The sequence below is a fragment of the Gymnodraco acuticeps genome, unplaced genomic scaffold (assembly GCF_902827175.1).
Source record: "Gymnodraco acuticeps unplaced genomic scaffold, fGymAcu1.1, whole genome shotgun sequence".
In the NCBI taxonomy this organism is placed as follows: domain Eukaryota; kingdom Metazoa; phylum Chordata; class Actinopteri; order Perciformes; family Bathydraconidae; genus Gymnodraco; species Gymnodraco acuticeps.
The window spans coordinates 309,064-329,998 of NW_022989788.1; the positions used below are offsets into that span (position 1 = coordinate 309,064).

The 20,935-nt window shown below is 38.9% G+C and overlaps 1 protein-coding gene across 1 annotated transcript in view; it reads right to left on the reverse strand.

Moving 5' to 3' along the window:
* Nucleotides 1-3,996: 3,996 nt before the first annotated feature.
* slc25a48 (solute carrier family 25 member 48) overlaps nucleotides 3,997-20,935 on the reverse strand; it is a 24,027-nt gene continuing 7,088 nt past the window's right edge. The window contains 7 exon segments of the mRNA XM_034221793.1: nucleotides 3,997-5,776; nucleotides 9,724-9,857; nucleotides 14,388-14,418; nucleotides 14,421-14,486; nucleotides 14,488-14,574; nucleotides 14,576-14,679; nucleotides 18,311-18,561. Of these exon segments, the coding sequence (XP_034077684.1) occupies nucleotides 5,672-5,776; nucleotides 9,724-9,857; nucleotides 14,388-14,418; nucleotides 14,421-14,486; nucleotides 14,488-14,574; nucleotides 14,576-14,679; nucleotides 18,311-18,561 (778 nt within the window). The 3' untranslated portion in view covers nucleotides 3,997-5,671.

Below are 20,935 nucleotides of genomic sequence, written 5' to 3' on the forward strand. Positions count from 1 at the left end.
AAATTTGAAGGAGGGTGAGTAAGCATCTTGATGAACATTCATCATTAACTCCTCCAAAAAATATAGTTTATTCAATAATAAATGAATATGTGAATCATAACAGTTCTTCACTATATCTGTAAAGCGTCTTTGAGCACTTGTAAAAACGCTAACAAATTAAATCTATTATTATTATTATTTATTAACAGTGATTGACAGCTGATAGTAATAATATGATTGTTAATATTATCATATTCATTCAGACAAACATCGATGAGACAGTTAATTAATGTACTTATTGCAGCAGTCTGTATATATTTGGTACTCCTGCTGGTCTAAGAGTGAGACAAACTCATTCAGTTATTGTTCAGTTAAAATTCATTAAATTACGTCTGCCACCTTATATATAAGGCTTTACTGATGTGCCACAATAATATCACCTATGTGATTGAGTTAAAATATTAATATTGTGGCTTTCCAAGTTAACATTGATTGTAGGGGTGTAACGGTTCACAAACATTTCGGTTTGGTACGTACCTCGTTTTTAGGTCACGGTTCGGTTCGGTACGTTTTCGGTTCAGCAGAAACAATTATCACAAAACATTACATTTTTTTTTTTAATTATTATTAAACTGACTAATGTATTCAAATAAATACAAAATATAGTAAAATAAACATTAAGGTGCAGCATTTCGATGAACTGAAATAATCTGTATTTGAACTGTACTAGTACCTAAGCAGCCAGCTTGACATTAGGACTCGCTTGTCATTGTAGTTTCATGTTGTTTAAAGAAAGATTAACTTGTCCACATTGCTTGCTGAAATGGCAGATCTGCTGGCACTAACAATGTCTCCTGCTGTGGAGAACACCCTCTCTTGGGACAGAGTTAGCAGACACAGCCAGGTAGCGCTTTGCTAACATGGCAACATAAGGATACTTGGCGTTTGTAATAGCTTTTGGCTCAGTCTGAACTCTTTGCGAGTGGTGGAGGCTTACATGCTAGTGGGAGTTGGGTTTGCACTTCAGTCTTTTTTCTTTTGGTACCGGTGATATTCATGTTCGGGTGATGCCTTTTCAAATGAGTGTGCAAGTTTGATATATTGCCAGCCGCGTAACCAATTTTAGTTGAACAATGTCGACAAACAGCTTTGGTTCGGTCCACCTGTCTTTGTCCTTCATCCTTGTACGTAACTGCGAAACCAAAATGTTCCCAAACCGGAGACTTCAATGATGCTGGAGGATTTTCTGCTCAACTTTATCTGCGTTCGCCATTTCGACAGTTCCTCAAATTACTGACTACATTTGAACGCATCCCTGTGACCAGCTCTCATAGTATGCCTCTCGTCCAATGAAATGACTTGGTCGCTCTATGATATATACCTGAGATTACTTCCAGAAAGTTGTTCTCAATTTTTTACGTTTAACGCTATATTCGTTCGGTACACACGTGTACCGAACCGAAGGGACCGTACCGAATAATTTCAGTACGGGTACGTGTACCGTTACATCCCTAATTGATTGATATGATTGCGATTTCAATCAGCATATACTTCTGTCAGGGGATGCCACCCCTCAAAATCTCCTGCCACCCTCTTGCCACCCCATGAATATTTGTCTAGATCCGCCCCTGCATACATGGTATGTGTGTGTGTGTGTGTCCGTCACACACAGTCTGAATGTGTGAATGTATGTTAATGTGGTGAGTGTGAACCAGGGTGTCACTGCAAAAGACTCAAATGAATAAAGACCCTCTAAAACACACACTTTTATACATTTCCGACACACACATCCACACGCCCACCCACGCACCCACGCACGCCCGCACACACACACACACACACACACACACACACACACACACACACACACACACACACACACACACACACACACACACACACACACACACACACACACACACACACACACACACACACACACACACACACACACACACACACACACCTGTTTCCCTCCTCCACTGCTGCTCTTTTACAGCCTTGTTAATCCTGAATGAAAGACTCGGTGACAGATTAGTGTGTGTGGGCTGTTTGTAATTTCCAAAAGACATTTACACTTCCCTCGTTCAGGGGCTTTTGAATGACTGAAGGCAGAGAGGGGGTTTGGTATGTCTGAAAAAAAAACTCAACACAAGACATTTACATATAGAGAGAGAGAGAATTGCTTTTTATTTCAGGTTTATGCTCACATTTAACGGGGACAATGGAAATGCCATGACCAAAGGATGTATGATAGTGTGTGTGTCGTTATTGTGTTATCTATTTTCTTCACATGTATACGCTGTGTATCTTGGAATAGCTATGAGTTGTTCTCCGAGCAAAATGACAAACAGTCCTGAGGAAATATGATATTTTTCTGTGTAAAATGTGCAATAGAAGCTAAGCTGACACAAGGCTTAGCGTCAAATTAAATTGTTAAAAAAGGTGGAATATTTCTGACCACATTGGCTTTTCTGTAAAGCTAGGACAGATGATATTAGCTGACTGCAGATGTATTTATATTATCACACATGTTGGCCAATACATAACAAGTCAATCCCAGTACTGAATATACAAAGAAAGTCTTGCGTTCATTGAGAAAGTGTCTCTAATGTATAGTTTCTTCACCAGAGGAAGGATGAGTTTATTATTAGAACATTATCCTCTGAAGTATTGAAAGTAAGGCATTGCTTTCAAGTCAAAAAAATAAACAGTGAGTTGAAGAAAAATAAATATGTATTCTCACCTGGTTAAAATAACAGCCATGCAATTGTCAAGGCTTTAGGGTTAGGGTTAGGAAAGGATCAGTGTCTGTACTTAACTCCCCTATTTCAAACGTAGAAACACTTCTGTCGTGATAAGAACCTAACCCTAATAAATCAATAAATGTACTGGAGTCAAAGATCCAGAAGATGACACGTGTTTGATTGTATCACGTATTAAAAGCAGTAATAATGTCATTCAAATCTATGCATTTTATATTGCTCTGTACATGACTGCCACCTACTGTATGTAAGGAGCTGGTGCAGCTTTATGCAAACCAATTATCAATGACAAAATCAGCTGGACAAAATCTAAACAATGTAAAGATTTTGGATGAAAATGAAGGATATATTTTCATCGTGAGGAAACCAAAGGGAGGCCGATTAATGGATTCTTGATAACTGAACTGTTTGGTAACACGTAAACTCTCCAATTCGTTTTTTTCGACATAATATACTATACATATTTATTTTACAGACATAAAATACTATGACTGTTTTCAACTTACTATACCAAACAAATGTTATGACATACTATGACTTTATTTTCAACATACTTTACTATGAGTCCTTCAGTTATTTTGTGTGTGATGTAATATACTAAGACTTTGTTGACGTATTACGGTATGATTATTATTTTTTTCATTTACTGTACCGTGTCTTTATCTTTCAACATACCAAACATTTTTGACAAACTACTCCTACTACTATACTGAAATACTACTGACATACTTTAGAATGACACAACACTATGACTTTCTATTAACTTTTGGGGACATTTTGATATACTATGACGTATATATATTAGTACATACTATGTTTTATTATAGACTAACTATAATATGAACCTCTATAGACATATTATACTATATAAAATATATATAGTACACATGTTGTTTTATTTACAACTCTATCACTGTACATACACAATATGTATACACAGTTTTTAGTGGGTATAAACACCAGGTTGAATGCAGAGACACAGACAGAGCAGGTAATAAACTCCTGTGTGACTGTATGTTGGGAAGCGCTGACCTCTAGTGGAAACTGTGTGACACTAGAGGCCAACTTACACAACAAAAAGACAGTGCTTCTGACAGTGACCTGTTATCAGCTGTCTGCAGGCAGAGGGCCAACCCAGGCTGAGATAAAACATGAAAACCAACAACATGTAAACACTACAGATAACAGATAAGCTCATTATCACCACGCTGTCACTGACATCGTTCTGAGAAGCGAAGGTTCAGAGAAACACTCGCGTTTAAAATCTTTATTTACAATATGACAATTTAGTCCCTCCATCAACTGGAATGGCAGTATACATATTTACAAGTATGTACATGACATGAATTCAAATATATTTCTTTGAATATTTATTATGAATTTATATATAAAGAGACTGTTGGTCTATTATGATTGTCTGACAAAGGCATAACTTCTCAACAACTACTATGTGTTTTTTAATCTATAAACGTAAAGATTTTCAGTCTAAGGTGAAACGTTGTGCTGTAAATGATGTTGATATTAATAATTAAACATTTATGCTGCCTTATAAAGCAATAACATGTAACAGAATGGCTTATGTATCTGGATCAATGCACCTGTATTATTGGTATTGAGATAACTAACTTTTCTTAATATAAGAAACACAAACATTATATTTACAAGTGAAAGCAACATGGGATGCACATTCAGTCCATGTGGATTTAAAGGCAACAACTTAACCACACAAAAGATTAGATTAATTGCAAACTCACCTAGTTACAGTAAGGTACAAATTAAAATGGGTTAACGCATTAATTAAGTGTGAATAATTAACATATATTTTCTCATTAATGTGCAAAAAAGCAAACAAACTACAACTGAAATTAAGTGAAAGCTTAATTGAAACAAACAAATCGACACTGAAAGCTAACACAAAATTGTTAAATTTAAACTTAGGTGTGTTGAAAATGTCACATCCTTTTATAAAATCGTTAATTCAAATGTTAATCCTGCACAGATCTTAGTGTTAAATGATTTTATAAAGACCACATTACACCTATAAGTTGAATTTGGTAGTTGCAGGTCACAATACGTCCTAAATAAAACTGAGCTAAGGTCCGTTAAAACGTTCTAGTAACGCATTTAAATTAATATTTAAAGATGTCAATGTAGATACAGATGTGACGTTAACAAAGGGGTATACAGAGCCTTAATTAAGCAGACAATGATTGTTTTCTTCTTCTGTCTCAGCACAGACTGATCCCAAACATCCAATATGACCTTCTTGCCTGCAAGCCACCAAAAAGGGAACACAAAGCATTGTGTATTTTCCTTAGCAATACTCAACTCTTCCATTAAATAATGAAAATCCTCCATGTGCCCCGTTAGCTATGTTACGCTTATAGCATTAGCTACCGTTATGTGGCAGCTATCAGGACGAGTGAATGTTGATTTTACACCTGACTTATCACCATAACGTAATAAAGCAATTTAGCTATAAAGCTAGCCATTGTTGCTCATGAAACCAGTGTCAAGCTATCAATACAGATTACAAGCTGAATTTGTACAATACAAAAATCAGTAGCTACTAATCGCAAAGCTACTGTACCAGAAATAGCAGAGGCATTTTAAGGTATTAGCATTACACACAATACATGTATTTAATAAGTAGCCTACTGCAACCAAGGTGCTAGCCAGGAACTCAATGATTATTTCTGTGTCCTTATTCTCATATAAAACGTATTTTAAAACATCATTCACAAGTCTTTGTGTTACAGAAGGGAAATTAGCTTCACAGTGCAGTGTTCAACAGTTGAGGTGTGTTCAGCTAAAGTTAGCATTAGCTTTAAATCTGCTATCTCACAGCTACAGAATACTGAGCCCTGCTAGCTCATTTAGCCTCACTGAGTTTTGATTCCTTTTCGCACCAAAGTGTTTCCTCTGTCCTAGAAGCTTCTGAAGAACTGCAGGGAGAGTTCGTAGGTCAGGAACATGGTGGAGCTCATCGGGAATCCTCGGATAGCATTTACTGACGCGCCGCGGAAGAAAACCTGCGAACAAGAATTGCGGTGTTAGCAACTAGCAAGTGTTACTGTTGTTTTCCAGAATAATTACATAGTTAGCAACAGCCCTGATTCAAAAGATGACATATTGTGCCTTTTGTTCAAGTTCAACCCTTGTATCTTGGGTTCGTACAAGAACATGTTTACATGCTTTAATGTTCGTAAAACATAAATGCTGTGATGTGTTTCCATACTTTAAGAGTATTCAAATGGCACCATGACCACCTTCTACAATATGGGACCTTTAAAGTATGTATCTAAACCAGTGTTTCTCAAACGTTTTCATACCAAAGACCACTTAACCAATAAAAAAACACTCGCGGACCACCTAACTCCACAAATATCAAAAAACACATCGCTTTTCTAGAACAGATTACAAATCGCCTGAAAATGGTACAAACAAGTGGCAACATGTTTGATGAAGGTGTTGCGCTGGGCTATATCATGCAATTGAAAGTGAAACTTAACCTCGCTCCATTGCGGAGATATTCCCGCGAGAGTGCGGAAAACTGAAATGTATTTATTTATTTCAAATGCGAAATGTTACCAATATACTCACAGACCACTAGGGGGCGCTAACGGACCACCAGTGGTCCGCGGACCACACTTTGAGAAGCACTGATCCAAACCAATATGAGTCCAGACAGTTAAAAGACGGACAGGTTACTTAGAATGAAAGATAATGATATTTAAAAAGATTTTTAAAAAAATTAACTAAATTAAATCTAGTATAACATGTATTTGTATCTGTGGTATTTGGAGAGCGTTGCTCATTACAAAATAATGTGTAAAAGTAATTTAGGTAATGAAAATAATCACATTTTCAAGTTTTATCTTTGAAAATGTGTCAGGTTCCCAAATAAATCCAAGATATTTAATTATGTATTTTATCCATATTGTTTTATGCTCTGTAACTTTCAACAGTGTTTTGTTGTTTACCTACATTTGAGTCATTATTAGACCCTTTTCATAATCTTTGTTTGTTTAGTTTCATTAGGGTTTCAATACAGTTTCACCCCGCAACTCATGTTCATTTTAATACTGAGACTCCTGCACATCCCTGTGTATACTAATATATAAGAGTACTTCTTTACAATCTGCACAGCTCTCCACAACTTTATATTCTAGTATTTTGTCACATTTGTACTGCACTTAGTTTTGGGTGAATTTAGATTTTGTAAATATTTCTCTCTGTTTTTTGTAAATGGTTCGTATAATAGTCCTTTGTTTGCTCCTTTTCTGTGTTTATGTATGCACCATTAAACACCAAAGCAAATTCCCTTTTATACGTTTAAACCTACTTATCAATACATAGATTAATATTATGAGAAAGGACACACACTCATTGATCCGCTCTGACCTTCTGTTATTGATCACATATCTGCTGTTTGCTGAATCACAGTTAAAAAGTCTCGACAGATCGTCTACATTTACCTGATAAACGTTGTTCCCTGGACGCCACATGTTGTTGATTTTAGTCCAAAAACGTGGATGTTCACCTGATGCAACCTCCATGGCATCTTCTCTAAGCAATGAACTTTCTGGATAAAATCCATCAAAACGTTGTATTTTTATAATAAAGTATATGTTTCTGTTTTTTGACCACTGACTGCCTCCATGTTGTCACCTGTTTGTTTTTCATATCATGCAGATAGTGATCTTTCTGGATCAATATCTGTATGCCGTCTGGATGCCGAGAGTTCATTCACTCGCAGAATTACGTGGTCCAGATAAACCTTCAGGGAATTGAGTTCCGAGGAAACAGCTCTTCTTTAGAGTTCACCTCCAAACGTTTAATTATGTGTTTGACGTCCAGCAGATAATACAGAAAGCTGGACCAGTAAAAGTTATCTGCTGATTTTAAGAGGAAAATTATACATTTGATAGAATCTTTAACAGCAATCTAGGATGGGATGTGTGGCCAATTTAACAATCACAATAAATAATGTAGAAATAAGAAACTTTCCAGGTAACTAAGCTAGTTATTGAGTATCTAACTATCACCAAGCAGCAGAGGTGTGGACTCGAGTCACATGACTTGGACTCGAGTCAGACTTTTAAATACATGCACGTCGGAAAAAGTCAAGAAATGAGCGAAAAACCGAAAAAAGAAGCGGCATCTGCTGCATGTCAATGATATTGGAGAAAGCAAAGCTGAGTGCAGGATTTGTAAAATGAAAATAACCTTCAGAGCAGGGTTTTTTTCTTGGTAACCACTCAGGATTTATTGTCAGAGGTGGGAGAAGTTCAGATCTTGTACTTGAGTAAAGTACCAGAGTGGAGGAATACTCGGTTACAATAAAAAGTCCTGCATTCAAAATGTTACAAGTAAAAGTACAAAAGTATTAGCATCAAAATATAATTAAAGTACCACCTGCAGAGGGATCTAGATGCAGGTGTTCTTTCCCCCATAGAGACGCCTCGCTGCACATTATCATAGAGATAGATTGTTGGGTCCCTTACAACATGTTGTACACAGTGGAAATAAACATTCTGGTTACCTCAACATCAGGGATCTTATACATTAAACTCCTTCTGAATCAAACCGTCACGGTAGCCTTACCTTACTGATCCCTCTTAAATTAGAAAAACACACGTTACTTTACCAGCAGAGAGAAAATGGATTATTAAATTATTAATGTGACTAATAAAGAGCAATTTGATTATTAAGTATTATTCTGTTGATCGATGTCATTACATTTGGTGAAAACACATAATGACTTGTTTAAGACTCGTTTTGTCAAAGTTTAGGACTTGGACTTGACTTGAACTTGCCCATCCTGACTGGAGACTTGACTCGGACTTGAGCGCAAAGACTTGAGACTTGACTTAGACTTGAGCGCAAAGACTTGAGACTTGACTCAGACTTGAGCGCAAAGACTTGAGACTTGACTCGGACTTGAGCGCAAAGACTTGAGACTTGACTCGGACTTGAGCGCAAAGACTTGAGACTTGACTCGGACTTGAGCGCAAAGACTTGACTCGGACTTGCAAAACAATGAGTTGGTCCCACCTCTGCCAAGCAGTGTAGAAAACAAACATGAGGATGCTATTGAAAGCTTGTCATGTCACTAGCGTAACAACACAATTGTATTTACTGCAACCATAGGACAATAAAGATGAACTGCTTTGGAAAGCTTTATTTCTTCTTCCGCTGCAAAGGTTGAAAATTGTTATCCGAGGCGATGACGAACCATCAGTTTTTATTAGTAGGTGACGTACCAACAGTCACACTCATATGGCATCTGCTGCCTCTGCTCGTTCCCTTGAAGATGGTTTGATTACCCATCTCTTCCAGTATAAAAACACGGCCTCTCTCGTGAGAATAACCAGTGCTTTACGACATTACAGTCTCTAACAACGTTTTATTTAGGAATTCCTGACTTTATATAGGGTGTTTGAAGGTGGAGCGTAGATGATGAATGAAATACGATGCTGACAGAGGTCAAATGTATTCAGGGGGTTATCCAGAATTCAGATTTGTACTTCACGTATCTAAAACGCGGCAGAAAGTTTAACTCATAAGAACCCACCGTGCCACAGATGTCACATGAACTTTAAATGTTCTGGAAAGTTCCTTATACAGCTTTAGCCTTTATTTTATCTCAGAATGTTAACTCAAATTTAAACCAAAAAATCCTCCTCATTAATTAAGTTATAAATAAGACTTGTCAGAATGTGTTGTTTATTTAGTCTAAATGATGTTCCCCATCATTTCCCCAAAGGTAGAAATGGGTCCCGGGTTCTTATGAGTTAATATATGCCACTTAAATATTTCATTTTTACAATGTAATAGTATTGTTACTGGCTGCTATTTAACAACCTAAGACTGCAACAACACTAAAACGTTCAGCATCACCGACTTTCTCACAGACTTGTTTAGGTTTGTGTTCCTGAGGTAAGTCCTCTTTAGGACAGTGCAGGTGTAATCTCACCTGAGCGCCCTCCGTCCGGTAGCTATGGACGATGCAGTGCACGATGCCTTTGTACTTCCTCTGCAGCGCAGCGTCCGCCTGCAAACGACTCTTCACCACGTCAGCGGGGGTGGCCGTCACCCAGGAGATAGACCCTAGAGAAGAGAAGAGCTTTAGCTGCTGCTGCTGTCAACGTGAGGAAGCAGAAACATGGCCGGTGTAGAGGAAACTTCTGTGTAGCAATGCTGTGGGGAGTCACCGACTCAGGAAGGAGACACGGTAGGAGCAGTAGCTTTGATGTCAAACACTGATGGTTTATTTGGAGTTACGGCCGGAGGATTCACATCACAAGTCCAAGAGCCAGAGGTTCTGACTTCACGGTAGAGTTGCCACGTCAATTCTAAAGAACTCTACCTCAGACCCGTGTATTTAACTAGTTCTGAGAGCATCTTCAAACTGCTGCATAACACCTCTATCAGCTGACGCCAACAGGCAGGAACAGGGAGACAGAACACTGAGAGCACAGCAGCCAAGGTTACGAGGTGTGTGTGCTCAATCAGGACAGTTTTGAACTGATAAACTGGGTCAAAGTTATGGGCCTTGGAAAATATTTCCACAACAGCCGGGGTTACGGTCAAATTGTCAATTTTAAGGAAGGTGTCTAACGGAGTGGAATGACCCAGGAGTCTCAGCCATGATCTGGCATAATTAATCTCTTCTCTTTTCTGAGATTAATGTATTTGTATGCAAGGTCCTTGTTGAAATAAATAGATAATAAAAAAAGAAAAAGAGCTGTTCAGATTCTGTAGATCAGCGGTTTCCAACCTTTTTCAACTCGGAGCCATAAACAATACGGAGGCTAAATAAAGTTCTGATTGGTCGATTAAGAACATGTGACACGTTGTTAATCCAGTAGAACAGACCGTTGTCAAGGACTGTATTGACCGTTGCTAAGGAGGATCAAGAAAGAGAAAGGAAGGGGAGGTTCGAATACAAAATAATTCTCAATCATGAAATGTTTCCACACAAATTAATATGTTTTGCTAATTATTTGGCGGCCCACTTGCAATGCGCTCGCCCCACAGGTTGGGAACCGCTGCTGTAGATGATAGGAAAGAGGCTTCAATGCTTCCTTTATTATCTCCTTTAGGAAACACTGGGGCATTCTTTAATAAAGGAGAGGAGATAATGCTGTCCCACAATACCTTGCGGTAAAAACACTCACTGTGACACCACATTTTGCCCATAACGGAAACGACCGATCATGCTATGGTGCTTATTCTGCATTTTAGATATTATAACTGATATCATATATTGATTCAATGGTAAATGATAGCACGCCTGTTTGCCACAGAACAAGGAGTATATCGATTAATCAAGAAATGTGCAGCCTTACAGGATCATCTATCCAGGATTAATTCATTAGATTTGTTGATAATGAAAATACTTGTTAGATGCAGCCTTACTTTAAAGCTTTCCTACAGTATGACAACTACTTGCTTTATATACAAAATGACTTATACAACAATAAGTAAGTCCTGCTACAAACATATCTATAGATTTCAGATCGCACTGCAGAGCGGGCAATTCTAAGTTTCTGAAATAAAGAGTTAACTTAAAAAATGTACGTTTTTGTTTCACATGCAGGCCTGAATGGCGGGCTAAACACCAAAACATCTGTGATTTCTGTTCTGCTGAACCTCTGAGTCCAAAACACCACATGCCTGCACTGTTTACACACACGCTCTCAACCAATCAGAGCTTGACTTTCAAAAAACGGAATGATTCGAAAAAACATGTGGATACATCGTTTTGGAGCTCCATGCGTTCACATGTAAGTAAAATACAATTGCTTTATATCATCATATTTTAATATAAATATTTGTGTAAGTGTATTTATCTAAAGAAAAATAAGCTTTCGAATTCAGGCATACACAAAGTCAGGTTTCTTTGTTTACATTCACATTCCTCTACTACCTCTCCATCTGCATATCATTAAAGCTATTTGACACATGCTCCAATCAAAGAGCTATTTTGTGGACGAAATTAGCTCCAAACCTGCTCTGTATTTGCACCAAATGTACTTAGCTGACATGCGTGGGTAGAAAATACGGACTAATTAACCCTTTATTTCTTTCTCTATTTGCCTTGGAGAGTGTTAAAGGGCCCATGTCATGCTTTTCCGGTTATCACCCGTCCCCTTGTGTGATGAAGGTTTTTTCTGCATGTAAACGGTCTGCAGAGTCACAAACCCTCAAAGTGCACCCTGTAGGCGGCGCGTGAGGCTCAGGTTTGGGAAGGCTAAATAACTTTGTTACCTGACGCTGCCCGCCTCTGGCGTCTATAGAAAATACATCAACTCAGTGAAAGCACCGCCTGCTGACCAATCAGAGCTCAGTGTGCGGAGTTTAAATCTCTCAAGTCATATTACAGGATAAAGGAAATACAGCTTAAACTGCCGTATGCAGAGAAGACGCCGACTTGTCGCATTTAGCATTCATATTACATCATCAATCAGATCATCGATCATATAATAATCACAATATATTTCCTTATCTGAGTCAGCTGAGCCGTATCTGGCCCGTGCAACACTCACAGTGTCACATGCTGTATGCAGAAGTATTATTTTAAGCAACACATTAAGTTGAGGAAACACTCAAATGTAATAAAGTCAGATCCCCATCGTGTTTTAGATGGGGCAGTATAATAAAACTGTTGTACGCTTTCAAACACTCGGTAGTTATTTTTAACCAGTTGTTCTGTATTCTCCTTGTAGGTGCAACTATGTGGCTTGTATCCTGGATTATATGTTTAAGTCATCATGGATGTTTAAAGTTCATATTTGTCTAATATTAGTTTACTTTTCATTAATGAAGTATGACGCTGCGCTGTCAGTACACTTGTCCTTGTTTGTGATTGGTCAAATGTAGCTAACCCCGCCCCTTTCACATGAACGCGCTCTCAGCTGGAGAGAGAAACCCTGGCTTGATTTACCGAGTTGATAACCAGCGCCGTAGGACCGCTTAGCGAGATCTCGTTTGTTAGGGTTAGTTAAGATAACTCAAGCATATCCAGGGTCTGTTGAACTGGCTTCGTAGCACAGGGCACAGGTGGCTGCATCGCAGCGCTAATGTCAAAGACATTATATTTTATTTTACCAGGATGCAGTTACACAAATATTTGGGAAGTCTTAGCCTTCCCTAATATGTTTTTAGCCCTAGCCTACAGTACCCCCCGCCGCCCCTGATACAACCCTGTAGCGAGTACAACTCTAACACAGAAAGACATTTCTATGCTGCCCCAGAACGCCCTCGTTGGACATTTCTCTTTTTCCATTTGTTTCTTCCGGGAACCGCATGACGTCATGACGTCAAAATGGACCAATCCGAGGAGCTCCTCACACACAAAGGACCTTTAGCGTACATGTTCAACTAACAGGGAGTCGCATTGACTTGCATAGAGCTCCCTGGTTGGTAATAGACGAGTTGGGATGGCGGAGAAATGCTCTCCGCAGATTCTCACAGCGTTATAAACCTTTTTCTTTCTCAATATCAAGCCACACTTATTGTCTTTACTTCGGCTGTGAGTGTGTGTGTGCTCAGGATGAGTTTCACTTGTTCTCGCTGTATCGCCGACCCGGAAAGCACACCAGTAAGCCAGCTCAGTGAGCAGCGAGCCTCGCAACGTCCCGACCAATCAGAGCACACTGGGCTCACAGGGAGGGGGGGGGAGGAGCTCCAACAAGCTGTTTAGGACAGAGAGTGAATAGCACAGACTATACAGAGAGGCTGTGAGAAACCAATGTGAGTTTGGAACATTGAAGACATGTAAAATCTGTTCTAGTAGACCTCAACACTGGAATCATGATCAGTAGAAATGGCCAGGACATGGGAGCTTTAAGTTCACATACATAGTAAGCAAATAAAAGGTCTAATTGATGTTTCACGCACGAGTCATGTTGTCATGAACCTGCTCATGACCACAGTGTATTTGTTTGATCTCAAACGAAAGATATGAGCCAGAATACAGACTCAGAATATAACCTTTTACAAGCAAATAGGCTTTTCCATGGTGTGGAAACGTGTGAAACAAACCATTCCTGCTGCATCATTCTTACACATACATTTCTGTTTTATCATCCATGTCACCTGCATTACATTGATGGATATTAATAATGCTGCTCCGATGTTAAATGTGCAGATTAAAAGTGAAAGAAAGAGCTCCTGACAATCACACTTCAACCAATCACTAGAAAAACAAACCTACTAAGTTCATTAATGTCATTTATCTTTGACAAACCACTATTCAATTTACTAGTACTTTCAATTCAAATAACATTAAAGGTCCCATGTCATAGCCATTTATACGGATCATAATTACATTGTTGAGGTCTAGAACAGATTAGCATTGGTAACCCTTGGTCTAAAAACTGACCATAAATAGGGACATACTTCTTAAAACTGTCAATGAATAGAGAAAAATGTCTTAAAACTGCTTAAAGTTTTATTGTTTTTACATATTTTAATTATGTTCCTCATTTATTATTGTGATGTTTTGTCATACTCAGTAAAGCACTTGGGCTGTGTCAAGCATGAAAGGCGCTATATAATTAAAGTGTATTATTATTATTGACTTCCAGGGGACTCATTTCAAGGATTCAACACATCCTATCGACTGAGGTTTACCTGCCAGTCCTCCAGCCAGCCAGATGGGATCCTGGGATGGAGGTTGGAGGAGGCGTCGGCTTCAGCAGGTTGCAGAAGAAGGGTGTAAGGGATGAAGTATGAGTGTGTACCCTGGGACGTCCCTCAGGATCATGGCCCCGGCCCCCCGGTAGAGGCCCTGGAGACCCTCCGTCTGTAAGGTGCTGCTGAATGCAGGGGATCGGGCCTCGATACAGACTCGGGCTGGGCATGGCGATGGAGCGCAGAGGGATGTTGGAGCCGCTGGTCAAAACTGCCCGCAAGGTTCAAGTTCCTCTGTGGGGAATACAAAGTAGACCCGTTAGCAGTATACTTCATTTTCTGCACCTGTTTTCCTCTGATTTCAGCCTGATAGCTGCTCCTAGGATGTGGTACTTATTACATTTGTATTGTATTAACAGTGTGGTTATATACTGTATTTAATATGTGAGTCTACTCATTGTATTTGCCTTTTATCTGCACCGTCCCATTTGCTGTAATGATGTTTATTCTGTTTCTGATTTTGTGATTTCTTTGTTTTTCCCCCGATATATTTCAATCAAAGTTTCTGCTCCAAAGCATTTGACAACAAATACAAAATATAGACAAGAAAGGTGTCAAGAGAAAAAATACAAGTGACACAAATATATAATAATATATTTTTAAAAAAGAGATAAAATAAATAACACATTAATAATTATTACAATAATAAGTACATCGAAAAGTTATAATACATTTTAAACATTCAAAAACAAATTGAAACTGGAAAATCTTGAAAGAACTGCTTTGGTTTGTATTCAATGGTCCTCTCCCACATCCACTACTGTCTGATAAGCTGCTCTAATGCACACTACAGCTCCAAGGCCACTGGACTCACTAAACAAGCACTCAACACACTATACACAACAAGCCATTCCGGCTTCATCATTGCCTCATTGTTCAAAAGTATAATCTGTTGAGCTGGGAAAATCTCATCGTTTACAAAAACGTCTGCTTAGTTTATAAGATCACTCGTGGGCTGGCTCCTCCTCCTCTGGCTGGCTTCATCCGCCTAAAGCCCGCCTCAACCAGGGCTACTGGAGGTGCGGCTAGGGGAGACCGCCCCCATCCCATTTAAGAACAGCGCATTCAGCCAGGCTGTCTTTCATTCCACGCATCCCATCAATGGAATTCAATACCACAACCAATAAGAGAGTCCTCATCCTACTACACATTCAAGCACAGTGTTGGCTCATTGATAACCAACAGTGTCAGCACTGATGTGTGGGTGTAGGTGTGTGTGTGAGTGCGTATTGTGAATGTTTTCTTTATTATTATGACTTGCTCTCACAGTACCTGTATTCAGTGTGTGAAAACCAGCCTTTTGGCTAATTTCAGTACATTTACATGTTTTTAATATATTGATTAAAGGTGGGGTACGTTTGAGAAACTGGCTCGAGATACACTTGTTATATTCCATGGAATGCTCTTAACATCCGATAGCAATGAATATCTGAAGTGCTTTGACAATAAATCCATAACAAATGTCTTCTGTGGAAGTCGTGGCGCTGTAAAAAGCACGACCAATCACCTGAGCCGGCTAAAGTAACTGGATGGCCTACCTGCCTGTCAGCCTTCCATCTGGGCACAACTGATCTCGTGCCCTCATTGGTCATGTGCGCGTTCGTGTGTGTTGGAGGAGGGGCTCTGTAAGGAAGTGGCAGATTTCTTCCGACTGTGTATTTTCAAATTCTAGCGCACTCGAGCTGGTTTCTCCAAAATGACCTACCCCACCTTTAATGAACACTGTCCCTTGTTTTAAATAAATCAATTCAATTATATTTTCAGAAGTTTCCACATTTCCTGTCCTCAAACTCTTTAAAAACATGCATTTAATAAACACTTGATCAAATCTTGGGGATTTCCATTTCTCAACACTGCCATTGATAAGATGAAACCAATCGGTGACTTTGCAAAGATATTGTCTAATGAACTCTTCCATGTAAATACTTACTGCTGTAAAATGGGAAATGGAGCCACCAATCTAGGAAAGGGTTTTACCCAAAGTTTAAATTTAGATTATTATTACATTTCTTGGCACTGTCAGGACACATTGCCTGTGGGTCGGCGGTTAAATTACTAACTTTCTATTCATAGAGATTAGAATAAAAAAAACCTATTTCTCTCTGAACAAAACATTTATCAGGACTATCAAATGAAACAATTAAGACCACAACGAACTCAAGGTTTTGTCTGATGCTCTCCGTCACTTTGCACTATCAGATACCAGATGTATTAAAAGTCGAGGCCAAAGCGTGTTTGAAGAAGTCAATACAACGTAATCTCGGTGAGGAGAGGGTGTGAAGGGTGTGTTGCCAGACATAGTAAACAAATGAAAGGCTATATCAGTGTTTCAAATGCCAGTTACCTTGTAACTAACCTGCTCTGAACTTGGTTTATTGGTTTACTGCCAACCATAACCCTGAGGAAAAGATATCTGTGAAACTTATCGAACCCTTTGTGTCATCTTCCAATAACTGAAATACGTTGGAGAGAAGTATTTATATTTGTTAATGTCCTGTGTTTGAAATTTAATCACACACTTTTCAGTTCCTTTCAGCACATTTCACTTTAATCTCAACGTTGGTTCTCAGCTCCATTCAGCAATTTAACTTGACATATGAATGACTTTAGTGTAAATCATTAGTCCATCATTAGTCCAATCATTTTCCCCAAAGGTAGAAATGGGTCCCGGGTTCTTATGAGTTAATATATGCCTCTTAAATATTTCATTTTTACAATGTAATGTATTGTTACTGGGCGAAATGTTGATAATATATCAATGATTTTGGAAATCTAGTGTTTTTTTCAGTAGTCACCAGACTCGTAGCTTCACTATTATTCGCCTTTATCCATTTTGTCCAGTAAGTAAACAACCCTCGGCACTTTTAAGTTGAACATTTCTCAAAGGAACAATGGGATATTAAAAAGGGTGATGATGCACCTGGTGTAGGTTAGGCTGTAAGTAGGGTCAAAAAGCAAGGTTTGCTGCTTGGATTTAAATATCTCAACTTCTTTTACAAGTCATGGCGGTTATTCCAGAGATAAGGAGGCACGGTAGGCAAATATAGGAAGCCAAATTATATGTTAACTGAAGCAAAGCGCAGGAGAGCAGAGCATGGTCGTTTCCTTTACGATGCTATTAGCTCAGATAGGTAACCTGGTGCAAGACCTTATGAGTTAAAATAGCTTTTAAGGTGAGTTAAGATTGTACTGGTACTCTTTTTACAGGATTATAGCCGAAGCATTCTGAACAAGCTGAAGAATGAACAAGAAAAACTGGCATTACAATAATCAAATAAAAAGGATTTACAGTATATGTAAAAGAAGGTTAACATTTCAAACTGCCACTTTTATTACTCCCTATTTAACTGCCAGTAATGTTCAGGGTTGTACTGTACAACATAAGTTTAAAGTATAAGTGGGAATTATCCAATGAGCTTAGAGTAGAGGGGTCTCAATTGAGTGGGATTGGGTTCACTTTTTTAGGGAATAGGGTTTTTAAGTACCATAAACACCTGGTGATATTTATGTATGAAGTGTATACCAACTTTTTCTACTGACAAAACACTGATCTAGTCTCATATATCACAATATTGATATACAACATACAAATATTTCCCTGCTCTATGTAAAATGATGGTCCAGGAAACTGATATAATATTATAATAACTAGTATTTAATTCTAAAAGTATTGAACCAATCATGTTTGAAGTTCTGTTTTGCATTAAAATGTTCCTTTTTCCTTCCTCCAAGTTGAAAACAAAAACAGTCAGAGATCCCCTGTGTTTCTTATTGTATATTAGCTTTTGGGAAAGGAATAATTTTGCTTCTCAAAATGGGGGGAACAACGAGATCCCAGCCAACAACAACCAACCCTGATTTACCTGCCAGAACCATCTGTGTTTGCATCTGCAGGCGGATCTTCACCAGGTCCACTGGAGCTCCTAACCCCACGGACACCAGCCCGGTCAGCATGCTGGCCAGCGTCAGGTCCATCATGCCGCAGGGGTGCCGTCCGTCTCCATAGCGATACTTGCTAATAAGTCTCTGTGTGTTACTGAAGAAGCCAACAACCGCCGAGTTGTAGATGGTGATGCTGGCCAGAGGGAACGACATGCCCTTAAAGAAGCCCATCTACCTGAGAGACAGACAAAGAGAGGGGGTGAGTTACTGGAAAGGGCTTCATCAATCATCGTGCTATATAAAGGGGACAATAGAGGTAGCATGAACCCAAAACACTTTAGTTAAAAAGGGAACACACAAGAACCAAGAATACGGAAAGTGCAGACAACATAAGCAACCAAAAAAAAGAGGGGAGAAGAAGTACACGTGGTGTGTTGAAGTGTAATTGTATGACTGTATATATGTATCATTAATATGTGAACATTTGAAATGTGTGTTAATGTTGTTTGTATATCATATTATTGTGTAATTATGTTGTATTTTGATGCTTTGGCAACATTCTTTCTTTTAACTTTAAATAAAGCCCCTTTGAATTGAAAGGACTATTTTTCTTAAAGAGGCCCTATTCTGCTTATTGGGGATTTCCCTCTCCTGTAGTGTGTTCTATATGTTTTAGTGCATGTAAATGTTCTGCAAAGGCTATAATCTCTGTGTTCCCTCCACTCCCCTGCCAAAAACGCCTCCATTGGACTCCTTTGTTTACTTCCTGAACATAATGACATCACTATGTAACACTCACACTCCTATTGGCAAGTGTTCCAACACATTGTACATGATAAACTAAGGGGGCGGGACATCTCTAAGCGGTTGACCAATCACAACAGGGCCGGCCAGCTAACCAATCAGAGCAGACTGGGCTCTGGTTTCAGACAGAGGGTGGAAAGAGGTGCAGCACAGGCAGTATGAGAACAACAAAGAGCTTTTTGAACATTAAAGCACGGAAACAGCATGTAAACAAAATACAACTGTGAAGCTGAAAGTTAGCATAATAGGGCCTTTTAGTAAAAGTACTAATATCAAATTGTTAAAATATACTTTTACAAATAAGTCCTACATTTAAAACCTTACTTAGGTAAAGTACAAACATATCAGCATGAACATTACAAATTAAAAGTAGTCATTGTTCATAATGACACATTTTGGAATCATATATATTAAATGATAACGTTTGAAATGTCTGTTTTAAAGATTTTCTACCGGGGCTTTAAGAAACTGAGGCAGGAAGATGCAACAAATGAAGCTCAGCGTAAATTATTTCAGGATGACTGGTTCCCACGCTCTCATTCACAATTCTCCCTCACTCACTCGCCCCCTTCTCAATTAGCAAAAGGCGCAACTCACTCCAGCTAAACCAATCGGCTGCGTCTTATTTCCCACAGCCAATCAGCACACCAGGCAAAACGTTTAAATCCGCTCTTCTCTCCCCCGTCAGCATCGTTCAGGAGAATTGATGCAACCCTCCTTCACCTCCAGCGTTCAGATCCAAGGCAGGACAGCCCAGAAGAACCCTCATCACTCCGGATTTGATTTCCCCTTCACCACCACCAGTGTCTAGACCCCGGGGGGGGTTTCTCTTTTTAGTCGGCTTCCCCTCCCCACTAATTCATCACAGTATGATGGGGTCTAATCTCCAAAAACACTATTGCGCACACAAATATTATCAAATTCAACTAAGTCTCTCCTGATTGAAATACTGAGGTGGAAAAACAATATAATAATAATGCATTACATTTTTTATTAGAGTGCTTTTACAGGAGCTCAAAGCGCTTTACAAGTACACATTACACATATTAGACATGTAAGAGTCATTACTGCAGACATTACCCACAGGAGCAAATGCGGGTAAAGTGTCTTGCCCAAGGACACAACGGCCTGACGCAGTGGCGGCCGAGGCGGGATTCGAACTGGAGTTCACCGACGCCCCTTGATCTGATGACCAACGCTCTAACCACTGCGCCAAAACCACCTTATCTTGAATATATATCTTGAAATAGCCTTGATATGAAACTGGAATGTAACACAAGGATCCAAAATCTGTCGCAAAGTGATCCAAAAAAATCCATGAAAACCCAAAGTATGAATTTTTGTAAACTCTAAAAGGTATACTTAGGTTGTTTCGGGCCGTGCCAGCTGTGAGCAGAAAAGGAAACTGGAGAAGTTTGGGCCAAATATTTTCTCTTTGTGGAAAATGATCCCTCTCAGCAGGAGAGAGGCCTCAGTACAAAACAGCTGTCTGGATAAATCATGTGACCTGAGGTTCATGCAGCGCCGTCAACTTTAAATGAATCACGACAATTCTGTGGAAAACACAACAAACTGCTAAGCTTACAGATGTAGTGGAAACATTTATTGAATTCTCACACATTAACAAAGGGCTGTTACTCATGTAACTAAATCCTTCTGTTTCACTGAAAATATGTGCAATAAAAATAAAAACACAAATGATAAGGTTTGGTGATCTACTGTCCTTATTTTTCGTTTCAAAATCCAATATCCTTTACTACAATGTTCAAAAATATTCAATTACAAGTAAAAGGTTTGGCCCA